A 17,941-nucleotide genomic window follows, 5' to 3' on the forward strand; every position below is an offset into this window, starting at 1 on the left:
GGCGTTATGTGTGTGTGTTATCCTACTGCACAGTTTTCACTTCCTATTTTATTCTTACTCTTAGTTTTGTGAAACCTTCACTGTACATGGAAATAAAAATGTTTCTGATTCTGAATGATATGATAAAGAAAATATTTATTTACTCTGTGAAAAGGAGGTTCAGCTGCTTTGAAAAAATGTACACTAACAAATGACATTGATGTATGACAACGTATACATATAACACGATGCACTGTACATAATCTCTATTTGTCTTCATTAGTCTGCACTGGATGAGACAGAATATAAATATGATAACCAGCAGACTAGCCTTACTCTGGTTGCATGTCCTTATGTTAACTCTGTGGCTTTAGTGTTCTCTTTTTTCTCATTCATTCATTTCAGACTCATCTCCACACGTCATTAAGGTTCAAGAAAAACTTGTTTTACTTGTAAATGATGGCAACAGAGAGAACAATGCCGACGGTTGTCGTTTCACCTCCTCCCACTGTAGGCATCGATCCATGTGACAAGAATGTGACGGTGGTGGCTGTCACATCGCTGCTGGGAACTATTTACAAACAGACAAACAATAAACAAACCTTTACAAACAAACCAAACAAACCTTTACAAACAGATACTTCAGGCGAAATGTCCCAGTGGCCTTTTTGGACATTGTAAAGTGCCTGTACAGTAAATAGAAAATTAATTTTTTATCTTCCTATTCGTCTGTTAATGGGTTTAGAGGTCTTTTGTTCTGCCCTGGGCAATAACCATAAACAAACATAAGTATTAACACTTTGATCAAACTCAGCATTTAGTAACTAAAGTCAGTCATGGATCAAATTCTGAGTTTTCCCCTGAGATGCTTTGTGGATCAGGTTGAGACAATTTTGATAATAATGTTTAACTTATGTGAAACTGTGGAACATTTGCTGGTTCTCCTACATTAACATACTGTGTACTTCTATTTCATTTTTGACTAATAATAACAATTTAATGTAAATAGATAAAATCTTATCAACATGACTAGTAGGAACAACCTATTGTATTGATTGAGATTAAATATTCTGCAGGTATTTCAAACCTTTTTTTTATTCGATTTTTTTATTCATTTTATTTAATAGTAAAAATGTGTTTGTAAATCTATTATCCATCCAATTTCTAAGCCGCTTATTCCCTAAGACAACCATGCACACTCACGGGCAAGCATGGGGAGAAACCCCACACAGAAAGGCACCAGGGCCGCCTCCGGGAATTGAACCCAGAACCTTCTTGCTGTGAGGCGATTTGTAGGCTTTGGCCTTTAACAGGTTCTGTTGTCAGTGTGTGTGCGTGTATGTGGAGCAGAGGTCCTCAAAGACCTACCTGTCCGGTTGTTTTGTAATTCATCTTTAAACTTTAAAATGCGCAGGCCTAGTTTCTGTTCTTTAGACTAGTACAAAGTAAATTTTTGTTATTCATTACACAGCCACAGGTCCTTTGTGAGGACCATTAGTACAATACATATTCATACATTCATATTTGTTGTTGACCCAGTTACAGCCCTGAGGACGTTCAGCCATAAATCTGCTTGCTTTATTAACTATTGCTGTTGTGCAGTCCTACAGCTCATAATGTTTGACAGGAGGTGTGAGCATATCACTTTAAAAGACTGACATGACGGCATTTCTCTAGTTCTTCTTTTCAGTTTTACCGGGAGGTTTTTCCAGGTGAACACACCTAGAATTGTTTCTGTTCAAATTGAAAGCTACTTAAAGACAATATACTGTACATTTGAGTGACAATATTCTTTTATAAAAAGCCAGCTTTACTTTTCAGGTATTATAATTACTGCTGCACCCATCATTGATGAATGTACTGTATGTGAGCTGACATCAACACCTTCTGGTGGTAATGCTGTTTATGGTCAGGTGCCGGTGGAAAGCAGCGATGCTCCACAGGCGTCAGAAAAGCAAAGTTAGGACAGCTCCAACGCACTCTTGGTTCTTACTAAAGAACATCCCATAGATTTAACCACAACATGCATTTGTTGTTTACCTAATGTTGTTCTTCATATCATAGAAATAACAATAGATCCAAGCATCTATCCTTTTGCCGTTTCTTTTTTGTAATAACAGCAATAAACACAAGGGGGAGCTGTTGCATTGTTAAAATGGATGCTTAGTGTGAAACGAGTCGTACAGTAAAGGACTAAAGATGAGTTTAGTCGTGCTATAGCAACCAGTGTGGCCTCATCATAAAAAAAATATATATTTTATAAAGCCTAAAAAATAATGAGTCATAGCTGCTCAACCTTTAACCCTATAAGAACCAGAAAAAGTCATACTTTAAAGTCATAGAATTTGTTAAAGTTATCTCAGCTAAAGAAGATTATGATTTTATGAATATGATGAAGCCGAATTATTATTATTGATTTTTTTACAGTTATACGATATTATTATATCAACATAACACTGGCTTGGGTTTTGTAAAATAACTCTTTTTGTCACAAAATGAGCTAAGAAGCGTGAGACAAAGACGCGTGGCCTGTTGGCCGGGTCTAGAACGACGCCACTGAGTTGCATCATGGGAAATGGAGGTACGTTAATGAGTCGCCTTCAATACAATGGGATTTTTTTGTGAGTGTGAGTTAGAAGCATAAATTGCCCCTCTATAAAATGTCCAGCTTTGAGTTGACGCCATTCTGCTCTGGAGGAAAGTAGTATTCCATCATGTGAGAATAAGGATTTTCTACTAATGTGAGTCATTATAGCCGCTATTATTAAGCAACTGAATTTAAACAGTTTTCCTAACTTAATTATTACATGCTTTTCCACCATTAGTCGAACAATAAAACAGAAGGTTTTTTGCATACGCCTGGGTGGAGTAACGGCTTCTTATTGTCTATTCACTAAGTTATAGGATAAAAACGGAAAGTGTGAGTGCGCAGAGGAACTGTGGCGCTCTTGTTAGTTGGGGGAGGAGGAGGGGGGAGGGAGGTGGGAGCGCGAAGGGACGACGCGGAGCGGGCCGTTCCCAGGCTGTGCAACATAACGGTGGGAGACGAGACCTCTACGCGCTGAAACATTACAAGAAAAGCAACACTTAGCGGCGCACTCAACATTTAAAGCAGGAAATGGAGGCTGATTATAACTGAGGGAAGGACGTTTTTTTGCGGATAATGCGCAGAGGAAGCGAACTCATGAAAGGAACTGAGGACTTTGTAGGGATTCCTGGCTGAATCATGGTAAGTCCCCGTTTTCTGGGTTGCGGAGAAATCAAACTTGTCACAAAGTGGTTGAAAATAACTCACGATTAGGGAACTTTTCAAAGCTTCCTTAGCGAATCATTTTCCTTTTGTGCTAACTTTATTCCTTCTTACAATATTTAAAAATTGTTTTTTTTGTTTGTTTTTAATCTATGGTGAGGCAACATTTTAAGTTCTGCCTTAAATGTTAGATGAACGCATGCTTTTCAGCCTTTACACTCGGGATAGAAACTTTCTGCACAAACACCCACATTTGCACATGTGCTTCAAAGCATCACTGTTACCCACATTTGAGTATAATCATCCACATCCCACAAAGGGACACATCTCTCTGAGAAGGCGTCCAGTCAGCACTTACAACACTCAGCTGCAGAGTTGTCAGATGCCAGTGGCAGCGAATGAGGGCGGCTTTATTTACGTGGCGTGACGTTGCTGATGTTTGTGGCTGAGCTGCAGAGCGAGCTGGAGGCTTCACTAAGAGCTCTTTCTGCTGCGTCCCTCGGGAGTTCGTTTATCACCCCCACCCACTTGTGGCCTGATCAGTGACACACAGGGACAGAGGGACCGGCAGTCGGCAGACGCATGCACACAAACTAATGCACAAGCGTATGTAAAAGTGATGAAGAAGTGGAGGCTTTGGGCCATAGTCACGCTTCTGTGTTGGCCAGGGTGGAGCCCTTTGGCAGGGAAGTGAGGAAAAACAGAAGGGAAGAGGGCTGGAGTGGGAAAGAACAGAATAAAAGACGAGGCTGCCTTTTTTTATTTTTATTTTAGGAGGCCTGGACTGCAGCTACGATGGTTTCTAGTGATGCCACACTTTCCGCTAAAAAGGGGAAAGAAACAGAAAAGTGAAAAAAATGGACGGAAAGCAGGAACAAGGGATGGCATGGACGTCAGGAAGGGAAGAACACAGGCACTTTCATCTCCCTCGGCAGCCAACGGGGAAAGTCTTACGCAAACAGATGTACAACCTCTGCTATGACAGAAGTCACATGTAGTAATGAATGTAGTACTTTCAAGAGGGCGTTGCAGTATCTCTTAAAAAAGTAAAAACAGACTGCACATACTAGCTCAGCTCAGAGACATACACGGCTGCTAACACATGCACATAGGTGTTAAAATGGATCAGCAGTCACACACACGCACACACGCGCACACAGACACACACACAGACACACACACACACACACACACACACACACACACACACACACACACACACACACACACACACTGCAGTGCTTCTTCGCCAGAAATATGTTGCAAAGGGTATTTTGACCGCCTCCCTCTCTGGCCAGTTCTGATTTTGAAATTCTAATGAGATGTGCCAGTCCTTGGGTTTTGCCAGGGAACAGACTAATCATAAAAAAGCAATCTGATTAAAACTGGGGAAACTATTTCTTAATAGTGCTGCGGGGCGTTCGGGGCAAGTGGAGAATACGTCATTAGAACAGCCCAGACAAAGTTGGCCGTGTTGCCCGTCACAGGAATCTGGAAGCTGAGTTTCCTGTGATTGTAAGGATCGTATGACACCGAGTTCAGCCAGACCAAGGATATTATAGGCTATTTTCAGTATTTCCAGTTTCAGTGTGGCCGTCCCACTGGCATCTTGACTGGACATCCATGCAGTGTCTCTGCCTCCTTCACCTTCTGATTCCCCTTGTCCATTCTGACTCTGATCACCTCCTCCCTGATCGTCCCCTCTGCATCCTGGACTGATTGACCCGTTCCACTCACCTGTCCCTCCCCCTCTGCTCGGCTCAAGTGCCCGCCTCGTTCACTCGCTCACTGCTCGTCTGTCAACGTCACCAGACTGCGGTCTCCGGCCCGGTGTCCATCGTGCCACCAGGTTTTGGCGCTTCCCGTTTTTGGTCCGCTCTGTTCATTTCAGTCCTCTTAGACTATTTTAACCCCGTCGTCTCGCTTGGTTCTGGTTCCTGTTTTTTCTCTGTGCCGCCCAGTTGTTTGGGTTTTCTGTTGTGGGAGTGTTTTTTTTATTAAATTCATGTTTAGACTGTGAGTTCTATTAAAGTTCTCAGATGTTCTTTGGGTCTTTTTGGGTCGTTACAGTTTAGAAGCCAGTCTGACACTTCTTGTCAGGCCGTAACAATATTACTTCAACATAAATTCTAAAATCCTGATTTCAAAGCTTGAATTCATATTTTATTATGTGCAAGGTGACACAAATCATCACAATCACTGCACCGCTTTAGAGAGCTTTTAGCTTCAGTAACTGTTTTGATTTGAAGATCAACGCAGTTTCATCTCACTGACTCTCGTTGGCTTCAGTAATTAGTTGATGAGGGATGAGGATGAGGAAGGTCATTCTAATAAAGGGAATCTGTGCAGAAGACCAAATCAGAGCTGAAAGACAAATGAAGTAGCTGCTTAAAAACAGAACTGCCAGTGAAATGCTGTCTAAGCTGCAAGGCCACATGTTTGCAAAAAGATAGTATCAATACTGAAGCTACAACAGCTTCAAAAACAAACTTTAAAAAACAAATGATTCTTTGGTTCCCGCCGTGGTTGAAGACAATGCTGGTTGAATTATCAACAGTGGATAGTTGACCAGCAGTTGTCCAAAGCAGTAACCGAGGAGAAACTCGGTGATCGCTATCTGCCCAACCGTATGAGTTCTCCATAATGTTATGCTTCATCCAATGTTCTTCAAGGATTTATAGCAAACAAATGCTGTAAAACCAGCCGTTCAAAGTGCCAACTAGCTGTGTGACCAACCGCTGGTCAGGTTGGAAGATGCCTGGCGTCTTTCTTCGTCTGGCTGTTTCTCCATCCTGTCTCTCCAGTGTACCTGCGCCTCTCTATTTCTGTTCATTCTGCTCTGTTCCACACGCTCCCTCTATGCTAACGTACTGTAAAGGTCGACATCTGGTTTCTATCATGGCTGCTGCAGCTTTTGTTTCCCATCGATCTCTCCCACAGGTCAGCCTCCTCCTCCTCTTTTCCTTTTTCTGTCTGAACCCTTGCTCCCTGTCTCATTCTCCCAGTGTCTCTGGTACTGTATTTAGCAGATGGCTTCTCACATATTTCAATAAGCCAAACTGACACATAAAGTGCTTATATGTAACAAAGATGTGTTTGTCTGGTACACCTCTACACGAGTGTTGTAACATTATTAAAAAAAGGGGGGGGGGGTCATCAAAATGTTGAGAAAAGAAGTGAAGTGGATAATCAGCCAGGGGCCTCTGCTTTTCTGTGCAAAGCTTCTGTTCTGGTGACAAGCACTGACTTTTTCGTTTCTCCGTAGAAAAGAGAAAGACAGGAAGTGTGACGCAGCAATGACGTAACCTGAGTCTGGGTCCGTGTTCGGCACAAACAGGAGGATGTGCGCTCATGTTGTCCTGACTTACACTCAAGCTGTGCACAAAACCGGCATTAACGTCAGGACAGGAGACGTAGTGTGTGTGTGTGTGGTTGATTCCAACCAACCAGTCTGATTAGCAAAACTGACACGACTTTATTATAGAGTGGCAGTGAGAGTTTGCTCAACAGCCTTCACTCAGGGTCATCTTCTCACACACGTGCCCTTGACTTTTGCTTACTTCATACGTAAAGAGTTGTGGCTGTTCAGAGCCTTTGGGGCAAATGTTTACATCACATCTTTGTGTAAAAACAAAGTCTCATTCATGTGCTTTGCATTGGTTCTTGATCAACTATCGAGGGTTATGGCACAAACCAAATAGGTTATAAAGGACATTACAGGTTTTCTTGATATTTTTAAGAAAAACAAAACAGATTTAAATGTTAGAATATTTTATTGTGGGTTAGCTGCGTTTTCCTCCAACACGTCCAAACCAAATAATATTTTCTCATAGACAAAGCAACTGTAGATAAACTAAAAGACCTAAAAAATACAGCAGTGCCTCCCTATCAGCTTAGCAGTATGTTCTGCTGTAATGTGGAGTTTTGTTGAATTACCTCGGGAGGAAGCTCCTGCTGGCTTGCTTTGCCATTCCTTGAACCCCCCCAGTGCTTTTACTAGACGCCGTATGTTCTGAAAGTGAGCCAGAACGCTGTTTGAACCTTCGATTTACAACCACCACACCTCTAAGACCATGCTCTCCAACAGATGGCTGTTTACTATAGTCCCAGCTGGGAGACACCTCGTCCTGTGCACAGACACTAATGTTTCATCAAAGAAGGTGTGTGTTAGAGTTCAGAGCGCATGTATGATACTTTACATTGTAAATACTGTAGGTAATTGCTTTTCCGTCTAGGACACATCTTCCTCAAAGTGTCCTGTAAATGAACCCAAAAGATAAAAATGTAGATGTAAAGGTCATTAAATCTAGTTGGCCTTTAAATGATGTCCTTTGAAATGCAGTGCCATTAATCTAACTTGTTTCCCATGCGGAGCGGTGCACCATTGCTTTGATGTGTGTTTTTTTTTTCTACTTAATAAGTCTTAAGGAGGTACAGTAAATTATCTAAGGCAAACAACTAGCAGAATTGGAGCATTAACATCATGAAAGTTCCCTTTTCCTTTGAGCGTAGACACATGTCTGTGTGTGTCTTCAAAACTGGTATGTTATGTGTGGTTTCCAAAACAAGCCTCTTTGGGATTTTTTGGCTTTGCTTAGCAAACCCACAAAGCTTTGCTTGTGTTTAGCAATAATCGTCTACGTTTGTCATTGTTGTTTTTCTAACTTGCTGTATAATTCCCCTCCAACCTTTCTGTTGCCATGGAAAAGTAATATTAACCATGGATCAAGTGCCACTTGATAATAAAATATGTGTTTTGAGTCTCACTGTGACTGTGCAACTTCTGAGTAAGTCCTTTGTTTGTTGTACACTTGGTGTCAGTATCTGAGTTGTTGAATTCATGTTGTTAGAATATTTCAGAGTTACAAATGTTAATGCAGAAATGTTTTTTCTACCATTCTATGCTAACACCAACCCCCACATGTGGCTGCACAAAGCAGACCCGGTTGTGTGTACCTAGATCTTCCATGCAGCCTCCACAACGACCAGCTCATTCACTCCTGGCTCACGCTTTAGCCACTTTTTCCGTACAGTCTGTTCTCCCATCCTGGGGTTTCTCCCATGGCTTTCTGTCAATCTCTTTGGTTTCTTGTAGTTACTGAGCACAATATTCCTTCTGTTAAGGAGAATCCCGGTGTAATCATTGTCAGATGACATTCACATAGACAGATGGAGGTGAACCAAAGAGAGTTAGATGTAAAAGAGGAGATGATCAGGTGAAAAAGGACTGGGGAGACTGAGGAAAACAGGGAGAAGCAGATGGGAAAGTGGAAAGGAAATGTGAAGTTGGACAAGAGGGGGAAAAAAAGCACAAGTTGCCATGCCAACAGCCAATGCAGAAAAATAAACAGTGTATGTCACCCTCAGCCTCAGTAACGGTCCTCATTATGTGTGTGTGAATGTGCATGCTTGTATTGTACAAAAACATACTTTCCAACCATTTGACAAAATGTCCTCACTTCTTTGAAGGCCTGTTTAAAGGTTAAGATGTGATTTTAGGGCCGAGGTTAGAATTGATTAGAGCAAGGGTTAGATGTCTGCCTTTATTTGTGATGGTTAGGGTTAGGGGCTAGGGAAGGCATTATGTCAAGGGTGATAGAAGTACAAGGATGTGTGTGTGTGTGTGTGTGTGTGTGTGTGTGTGTGTGTGTGTGTGTGTGTGTGTGTGTGTGTGTGTGTGTGTCTGCACTGCTAACTGGATTCCTTTGTTCTCGGGGTTCCTACATTTACTGGGCCTCGGAGGAAACGCCCCAGACCATATAACAGGAAGTTGAAACTAGAGTGAGGGTGTATATATGTGTCAGCAGAAAGCAAGACAAGCCGGCTGTTAAACACAAACACAGACCTCAGTGGGTTTGGCTTAACCCTCTATTATCATCTTTGTCCCCCTCAGAGTTCGGAGGCAATGGAGGATTGTGTGCAGGGGGCCCTGTCATCCCTGTATCCTCCTTTTGAGAGCACGGCGCCACCCCTCCTCTCACAGGTACAGCCTGCAGACACGCACGGCACATCTTTACACCTACTTATATAATAGAAATTAGATGGACTCAGGACATTAGGTCATTGTACGTGGCTGATGACACAACCTTTTCCTGGAACTAACTTTATAGACAGAAGGAGCTAAATGTACGCAGGATCTGCATCCACTTCCTTTAACGTGACTGCTGTGACTTTTTCCCCAAAACATAAATGTAACGTTATTATAAGAAATAGCTGTGTGCTGGGTACAGTCACAGTTGTTTCCCTGATGAGGTTTAATCAGTTTTCCGTTTATGATTATGAGAAATCAGTAATAGTTTGTTGTGTAGCTTCAAATCTAATCTTTGCTGTTTTGGAAAATGCTGCCTTAATAACGAAACAGCCTTGTTGATTATTATATCAGCTCAGTTGTAAATAGTCTTCAGCTCATACTAAAAACCTGTTTTTAATTTTTGTTTTCTTTTATTTAGCTGACTTTTATGTCTTTTTTCAGGTCTTTTCAGTCCTGGAGTCGACATATCAACATGACAGTCTCCGGTACCTCCTGGACTACTTTGTTCCTGCCAAACACCTTCTGCACAAGCTGCAGCAGCACGCGTGTGTGAGTGTAATATGCATAGCTGAATAATCAGAAACACAAGTACTGAGTGACACATACTGGACATGTCAGTTGCTTTTGGACTGTGTTGGTGAAAAAGGTCATGCTGTCAGTTTTGTGAGTGTCTGTGTGTCTATAGTGGCATAGAATTTTTTTCCAAGTCAAGTCTCATGTCAATAAAGACAAGACTGAAATATCTGTTATTATGACAATTGTTTGTTCAGTAGATTTTCAGTGGAGCCTCCAGGTCAGGTGTTACGGTCTGAAAAGTAGGTCTTGAGGACAGAGATCTTTTAATTCTGTATAAAGTATTATTAAAGCACCTCTGATTTAGGTCAAGGGTCAAGGTTTTTAAAAGCGTCATTTGTTTTTTTACATTTTTGGTTATAGATCATTGTTTTTGTTTGCGAGACCTGTTCTGTCTGAAGTTAAAGATTCACTTGTTTTTGCTTATCAAAAAACCCACAGACAGGTCTGAGTGACATTTAAGAAAGTAAATAATGTTAACTCCAGATCCATCCAAGTCCAGTTCATCTCAAGTCCAAAATGACATAAATTTCATTCTTCATATGCATCCCTGATTTAAATGTTAGACCTCTCTGAAGGTGCCTTGATTTATTTTTTCATTATTTGGGGAATAAAAGTATTGATTGAAACCTTTCGACCTTAGACTGTGACGGCAGTCACGTCTGGGTGATTCTCAAGTTTTAATTTGTGCCTTGAACCCAAATGTCAAGAGTAGTGTCACAGTACATGGGGGCATGAAGGCTGTAATGCAAAAGCAGAGTTCAAGGCATGCACAATTTGACACATGCCTGAACGTACAGTACAGTGGACCGGTTAGCAAACAACAGAGCAGAGGGTCAGTCTGCTCTAAAACCCCAACTGGCTCAAAACAGAATAACACAAACATAAATACAGATCTTTGGTTGTAGTTAAATGAAAGACTACTTCACACACAAGAAAACCAAGAAATGAGATGCAACTTTTATTTAAGGTTCACACCAAAGAGCCTTCCTTTAGGGAGACTCACAAAGATAAACAATACATGGCATTTAGCACAAGCTTGGGGGCTAAAGAAAGAACGTTCTCATATTACTCTATACATTTTCCAACACTCACTCTTATGCACAGGCATTGTGAGCAAGCTGTGTTTTCATTGTCGCTGAGCGGAGCTTCCTCGGACGGGAGTTAGACTGTGAGTCATGACAATAATTCTTTCCATATGTGAGCATGTTACTGCTTTGAGAGAAAGAGAGAGTGAGTAACAGAGGAGCAGTGGCAGTCGACGGAGAGAATGAAAATGGCTTTCATTCACTGAGCTTGTGTTAGGAAAAAAAGACGATGCTGGAGTCTGCAGACGATAGTAGACTGATTGAGGAATTTAAGATAATGGGAGGTGGGGGAGAATGAGCAAACATTGGGGTGCACAGAGAAAAGTAGGGAGGAAGGTGATTGGACACAGAGTTGCTGAATGTTACATACAAACTTTTTCAAGACAGGAGAACGTACTGTTGAATGACACATATCAGTGTTCTTCTGTCAAATGTTGCTAAAGGACTGAAAACAGACAGGAAGGATTAAGGGGAAGAATTTGCAGCAAAGACAGAGAGGGGAAGGTGGGGCAGAGGTCGATGAAGGATATAATTTGATCATGTCTCGTGAGTCTAGAAGGAAAGGGAGGAGCCCTATGTCTGCTGATTAGATGCGTCTGGGAACAGAAAAGAGAGTTGTGGATGAGTTTTTTTTAGCTGAGTGCAGAGAAAGGGGGATATTCAACACATCATTGATTAAGGTGGGAAGAGAGTTTGTACTAAAGAGATTTGTTTTATATATTTATCCTACATGGTTTAGATTGGTTAACAGTGTGCTAGTTGTGTCTCCACCTACAGTATATAACAGTGGACTGTATGTTTTGTCTGATCTGTTGCATGCTGCAGCCTTCTCAGCGTGTCATGCTAGGTAAGCACTTTTACACTTTAGGAACGACAGTGTGACTCACAGGTTCTACATTTGTATGTGACCCTGGCTTTTGGCCAGTTGAGCTAGCAAAAAAGTGTTGACTGGTCTGGTGTCAGTTCTAGAAATCTGACTCAACAAAATAACCAAGCCAAGCACAGATTCCAACTGGCTCACATGGGCTGTCCTTTATGAATGGGACACCAGGACATACATGCGCACTAGACAGAACAGTTTTGAGGTTGGATTTGTAGGCCAGTGAGTACACAACATGACCAACTTGACAAAGATAAAGATGTAATTATTTGCTTTTCTTATCTCAGTCTCAGTACCTGGGCTGCTTGTTCCTTCACTCTGGCTGGCCTCTGTGTTTGGGCGAGAAGGTGGTTGTCCAGCTTTCTACTTTGGACTGGAGGCTTCTGCGTAGTAATGACTTCTACCTACAAGTTGTGCCTTTCTCTACACGCTGCCCACGGCTGGCCTTAAAATGTCTTGCCCCTGGAGGGCGCACAGTACAGGAAATTTTGGTACCCGAGTCGCAGCATCCTCTTGTGTTCAGCACTGAGTGGCTGCATAGCATCAACAAGGAACGAGGCCATAAGCGAGAAGGTAAGTTATAATATCCTTACAGTAGGTACCACTTTTTCTAAATGTTTTCTATATAATAAATGTCTAATCATATATGAGGTTAGTGGTCAGTAAGAGGTCTCATGAACTTTATTTTCTTGCACCTTTCAATAGTTGGAGGAGGCCTTGATACCTGCTTAGTCAGTACATGTGATGGTGTGGTTCGACTGCCGTGGAAGGAGGTAGTCTACCCGAAGTTCATCCACGACCCTTGTGAGGAGCTGGGTCTGATGTCCAGCCATGAGACAGCCATATCCAACCGCCTACCCAGTGAGGGAGGGAGCAGCCTCGGGGGCTGGGGTGGTTCATCCTCTGGAGAATTGGATTCTTGGTCGTGGGATGAGGAGGAGGATGACAATTTACCCCCAGATGGCTTAGACTCTGAGACTGCACTCAGTCGGCGAAGGCGCAGTGAAGATGGACTTGGGCGGACAGGTAGACAGCCACAGTTTGACGGGGACTATGTTGAGCTTTTGGAGCCCAGAAGTGGACCTGACGGGGGCGTTGACCCAAGGCAGCGGTACCTAGAAATGCATGGCATCTGTAAGACCAAGACTTTGCCTTTGTGCAGGAGAGGTAGGGCCATCAAAATCCGCAAAGGAAAGGCTTGGGGATATGGAAGAATGGAGAGGTCAGGAAGCTTTAGGGCGGTCCTTGGTGCTAAAGGAGACTCTGTGCCATCCAAAAACGATGTGTTACTTCCCCAGCCTCCCTCCGGACTTGGTGAACCTGGCAGAGGGAGACGATCATACTCCTCTTCTGTTCATGACTCTGATGAAGGACACAAAACAAGTGTCGACTCTGAGAGTTCAGACAGTCGGCCGCTTTATTTTGATGCCTCATTCAAAGAGAGAAGGCCAGGTGTGGGCAAGGAGAGAGATAGCAATGGGCTTTTGCAGCCATGCAGAGATGGCCACAGAAAGAAAGATTCAGAGAGTGGAGACAGCTTGGTCACAAATGAAATACACGACTTGATGAACCAAAACACTGGACACGTAGAGGGCCACTCAGATCATGGATCTCATTCTGACTGTGTTTTTGAGGATCCTGATAACCCACTTAGTGGAGACAGTGAGGCTGCCACCCCAACATCAGATGCACCAGAGAGACCATTGACTGAGGTCTCAGAAAGTGGAAAGAACGGGTCCAAGATGAAGAATTTAACTGACGCAAAGAGGGCAGAGGAAAAGGATGAAGGAAAGCAAGGACAAAGAGTTTGTCCCAGAGGAAAGGAAGTTAAAACTGCAGGATTCAGAGCACCAAGGTATACATTTACTTTGTATTTCTCACACTACACTTGTTCTTGTTTTTGTGTGTGAAAGTACAGAGCAGTTACACTTAGGTGATGCTTTTGTGTTTAAAGTACATATGTCAAACATATACATGTATTGACCTAGCATAGATCACATCTCCTGAACACATTCTATAGACTATTGGGGCTTAGTAATATTAAAATTAACTTTCTTCTGACACCTCATTAAGAGCTTCCTGTACTTTGCCTTTAGGAGAAAAAGGAGGGGAAAAGGGGCCAAAGGGAGAGCTAGGTCTGGAGTGCGTACACACCAGAAAGGATCAAAACCACAAGGTAAAGCTCCTCAACCAATATCCACTACCTGCTCTACTTCAATAACACTACCCTTCAGAGAGGAGAACCACTCAGAGCAAACAAAACTGCCAGAGAAATGTAATGGAGTGGCCACAAACACTAATGAAGGGGAAGAGAACACAAAGAAAAGCACTGCAGGTTTGAGGAAATGTTTGCATTAAAATACACTGAATGAAAATACCCCTAGATGTTTTCTTTACATTTTGTATATTTCATCAGAGAGCGAAGCCAACTCATTGCCAGTGTGTAACGGACATTCTAACGAAGAGGTGGGCTCAGCAGAGATATGTCCTGACCAACTAAATGGCCTTACCTCCAACGAGCCTCCAAAACTTAGGGATCTGGACACTGAGCTCGTCCAGTCAGGAAAGCTTAAGTTGACAGGCAAGTTCCTCTCAGGACTCTTACAGTATAACTAGTCAGCAGTTAAACCAAAATACACTTATTATCTATCTACTCCCTCTTTACTCTGATGCCTGTTGACCTCAGGAACAGTAGACAGGCTGGGACGGGCTCTGGTATTCACACAGACAGATACACCGGAGGATGATTTCTGTGAGGAGGAGATGGCCCGACTCCTGGCCTGCTATCACACAATCACTCGGTAAGGAATTCCATGGTTTTGAATCTATAAATAAAGATAACCTTATAGTTGCGCATTGCATTCAAATGCAAATTATTTTTTTGTTTTGTTTACCTTTTCCAAATTTAAATTGGTTGCTGATATTGATGTCTTTTCACTTGCTAAACATTCATAATGCTATTTTATTTATATTTTGCTTCACTTTTTTTAGATTTCTTATATGACAGCAAATGGCATTGTTTGTAAATGTTTTTGGTTCTGTTTAAATTCTACCTACACCTCTTTCCATTCATCCTCCTCAGGCCTGCAGCCAAAGAAAAGGGTCTCACTGTGTTAATAGACAGCAGACATGCCCTCCCCTCTGCTCTCTGCCTCTCTGCACTTAAATCGTTCCAGGTGGGATAGAAAAACATATAAAACATTGTTCGGCTAAATGTGCTACTTGCTTGTGCGCCTTAATTTGCCTGCAGTTGTGCTTAAGTGTGTTTTCTTTCTGTGTTACAGGTGCTTGTTCCTGGTGGTCTGGGATCCGTTCTAATTCTAGTGGAGGAGCAGCAAGAGACCACTTCCCATAATCTGAAAGGAGCCGAGGTGACTTCATTTAAATCTCATATTGTAAATATAAATTCCCCATATAAGTTCCCCAGCCTGCATTGCTTCCATGTGACTACTGCATACTACAGTATGTTTCATTATTTTGCTCAAATCTGATCAGCAGAGATCTTCCCTTCCTTGCATGTGTTTTGCATTTCAACCTGGCAGCATTAAAACTTTTAATGTCAAAAGGAAATCCCACCCAAAAGATGTTAACACTGCTGTGGAAAAAAACAGCTGTTGGCACTGCGCCTCACACTGCCTGGCCCAGTCTGCTGTTTGGTGGTAATTGGTTTTACCCCTGCCAACAACTTAACTAATAAATGATACTGTACAAGTGTAGTTGGAGAACATGCTCACTTCATTTTATAAAAAACAAAAACACAAAAACAAAAGAAGTGGTACTGTAAGCAGTTGAAGTCGCGAAATAAGGGTTATTATCTGTTGCAGTAAGTACAAAATAAAGTTAAAGTTTGTTAAGTTTTTAAACGGACGTTGCTACTAATATAATGCTCAGTGATAGCAGATCATATCATCAACTGTCGTTGCCTCATTTTTTTAATCTGTTTTAAATTATTTTTCAAACATTCAATTATCTTATCAACTGTTGACTTGTCTCATTTCCTGCACTTAATTTGTCTGATCTGTCCCGTCTAGGTCCACACAGTGCGAGGAACAGTGGTCCTTCAGCAATATGTAGATAAGCAACAGCTCCCCAGAGAGGTTGATGGAGACTTCACCCACTGTCACTCAGATTGGCTTGCTTTCAGACTAGTGAGAAGCTCCTTTGTTTGTCTGTTTAGAGATGATAATCGCATCAATTTTTTTTGTTTTCCCTCAGATTTTTACTAAAATGTCTGCATCGTGTATTGTTGTCCAATGTACTGGAGCAGATGCATCGACGTGAGGAAGGAAGTGATTAGTTGAAGCATTAGAGATTGACTGATATCTGTGCATTTGGTCATTATGTGGGTGTGTTTATTCTGTGTGTAATTCTATTTATATAAGCCATTTTCTTCAGTGTATCTAATGTAAACATTGGCCTCAGGAGACGCTGTCAGTAAATTACAATTGAGAATTTCTCTTTAAATGCTTTGGTTATATTACCCTAAGTTCTAGTTCTTGCTAATGAAAGCATCCTGCCAGACTCATAATGAACTAAGCGTAAAAAAAGAATGGAAAGAGAGACTAAAATGAATCTTAATGACTCTCAATGACTTTTCCCAGACAGTTTAGAAGCTTCTTTATCCAAACAGATGGAAACATTTTCCTGTTCTCTGGACTTTCTCTGACCTCTGTCAAGATTGAGATATCATGGCGCTGACACAAACTGTCTTTGTCTTTTGTATGTGCAGAAATTCATTTAATGTAAGTACTGTAAGCTTTATTCATCTCTTACCATCTTCAGAGTTTGGAGAGCCTGACAGAGCGTTGTGAGAGTGCCCTCTCTCTGCTGGGAGAAGCACTGCAGTCCATGGACACTGAGCCGTTGCCCGACAACATCAAGGTACACAGGGCCAGCATGGTGTGCTTTTGCCTCAGTGTATCAGTGATCGGTGATGTGCCTGAGAAATACCAACCAGATGCATATTTAATAACAAACATGTGGTCTTTCTGCAGAATGTTCCACTGAGCATCAGCAAACATGGACAACTCATGGCAAGCGTCCTGGCTGACCAGCGCTTAACAGAGCTGCAGCAGAGAGGAGGAGCCTGGCTCGCAGGACTAACCAACAGCACAACTAAGCTGGCGCAGACGTCGCCGGACTGCAGGTAACAAAGGGTTAAAGAGGTACTGTAACTGATCCGAGTGGACATGGTCAGGATCAACATCTGGCTTCTTCTCGTTGGCGCTAATGCATATGGTTGCACTAGAAAGGCCTGTTTTGGATAAAAATGTTTCCTGAGACACAGAATCATGTTTATTTAAGCTCAGGTTCATACTGTATATAGTGAAACCACCATCCACAACCAGGCTGGTCCCAAAAGGGCAGGAAAGAAATGTGTGTACTTCCTCGGTAATACAGTATGTTTAATACAAGCATTATTTAGTCAAGATGGATTATATGTTTAAATATGCTGAAAACAAAGTTGTTTGTTGTGAGGAAAAAAATGAAAACCAGCTGGCGGAGAAGAGGAACTTTTAATCAGACGTTTGTTTGTGATGAATAGGGCCTAAAGATGATCTAAAGGCGATTGTATTTGTAGCTGCTCCTCCTATCCAGTAATGAGCTTTGGTTCAGTCTGAACCAAGAACAAGGCCAAATACTTTGGAGCAGATATACATCTGGAATTGTTTTTGCTCTCCATAATTACACCTTTTGCACCAGAGCATGTGTCACTGTGGATCATTGTCATTCAAAGTTTAGGTGAAAAAACACAAAGCAACTTTTTACATTTTAGTCCACTTAATGTTTGACTTTTCACTCTTTAGAGCTGCTCTCGCTACAACTTCTAAACTCTATGACAGCGTGGATGACGCACTTCACAAACTAGTTCAAGTGTCTAATAAGAGAGGTCGTGACCTCGACGCTCTGGGACGACTAGCGGAGCTGGTGGACAAACTGGAAAAGGTCAGAAAGGAAAAAAAGAATTGATTTTGAATGATTTTATTCTTAATAAATTGTTGCATTGGTCACGTTTGACATCGTTTTACTCTACAATGACTTTTGACTGTGTGTATTTGATTTAGTCTTTTTAAGTAATGAGGTTTTACAAACTAAGACAGAGTCATGTAAATGCATTCTCTGACTTCTTTCCCTTATTG

At 41.9% G+C, this 17,941-nt stretch overlaps 1 protein-coding gene across 3 annotated transcripts in view; it reads left to right on the forward strand.

Moving 5' to 3' along the window:
- arhgef40 (Rho guanine nucleotide exchange factor (GEF) 40) overlaps positions 1-17,941 on the forward strand; it is a 44,330-nt gene that overhangs the window by 13,078 nt on the left and 13,311 nt on the right. For 2 of the 3 annotated variants that reach the window (XM_029133415.3, XM_041068818.2), the window contains exons 1-14: positions 2,966-3,208; positions 9,123-9,212; positions 9,702-9,809; positions 12,089-12,374; positions 12,507-13,656; positions 13,898-14,136; positions 14,218-14,382; positions 14,488-14,602; positions 14,884-14,977; positions 15,086-15,172; positions 15,833-15,949; positions 16,584-16,682; positions 16,796-16,947; positions 17,609-17,747. In XM_029133415.3, the coding sequence (XP_028989248.1) occupies positions 3,206-3,208; positions 9,123-9,212; positions 9,702-9,809; positions 12,089-12,374; positions 12,507-13,656; positions 13,898-14,136; positions 14,218-14,382; positions 14,488-14,602; positions 14,884-14,977; positions 15,086-15,172; positions 15,833-15,949; positions 16,584-16,682; positions 16,796-16,947; positions 17,609-17,747 (2,844 nt within the window). In that variant the 5' untranslated portion in view covers positions 2,966-3,205. Of the gene's footprint in view, positions 1-2,965; positions 3,209-9,122; positions 9,213-9,701; positions 9,810-12,088; positions 12,375-12,506; positions 13,657-13,897; positions 14,137-14,217; positions 14,383-14,487; positions 14,603-14,883; positions 14,978-15,085; positions 15,173-15,832; positions 15,950-16,583; positions 16,683-16,795; positions 16,948-17,608; positions 17,748-17,941 lie in introns of those variants that run through there. The other variant, XM_055504756.1, reaches the window with a different exon arrangement.

The sequence above is a fragment of the Betta splendens genome, chromosome 2, assembly GCF_900634795.4.
Source record: "Betta splendens chromosome 2, fBetSpl5.4, whole genome shotgun sequence".
Classification (NCBI taxonomy): domain Eukaryota; kingdom Metazoa; phylum Chordata; class Actinopteri; order Anabantiformes; family Osphronemidae; genus Betta; species Betta splendens.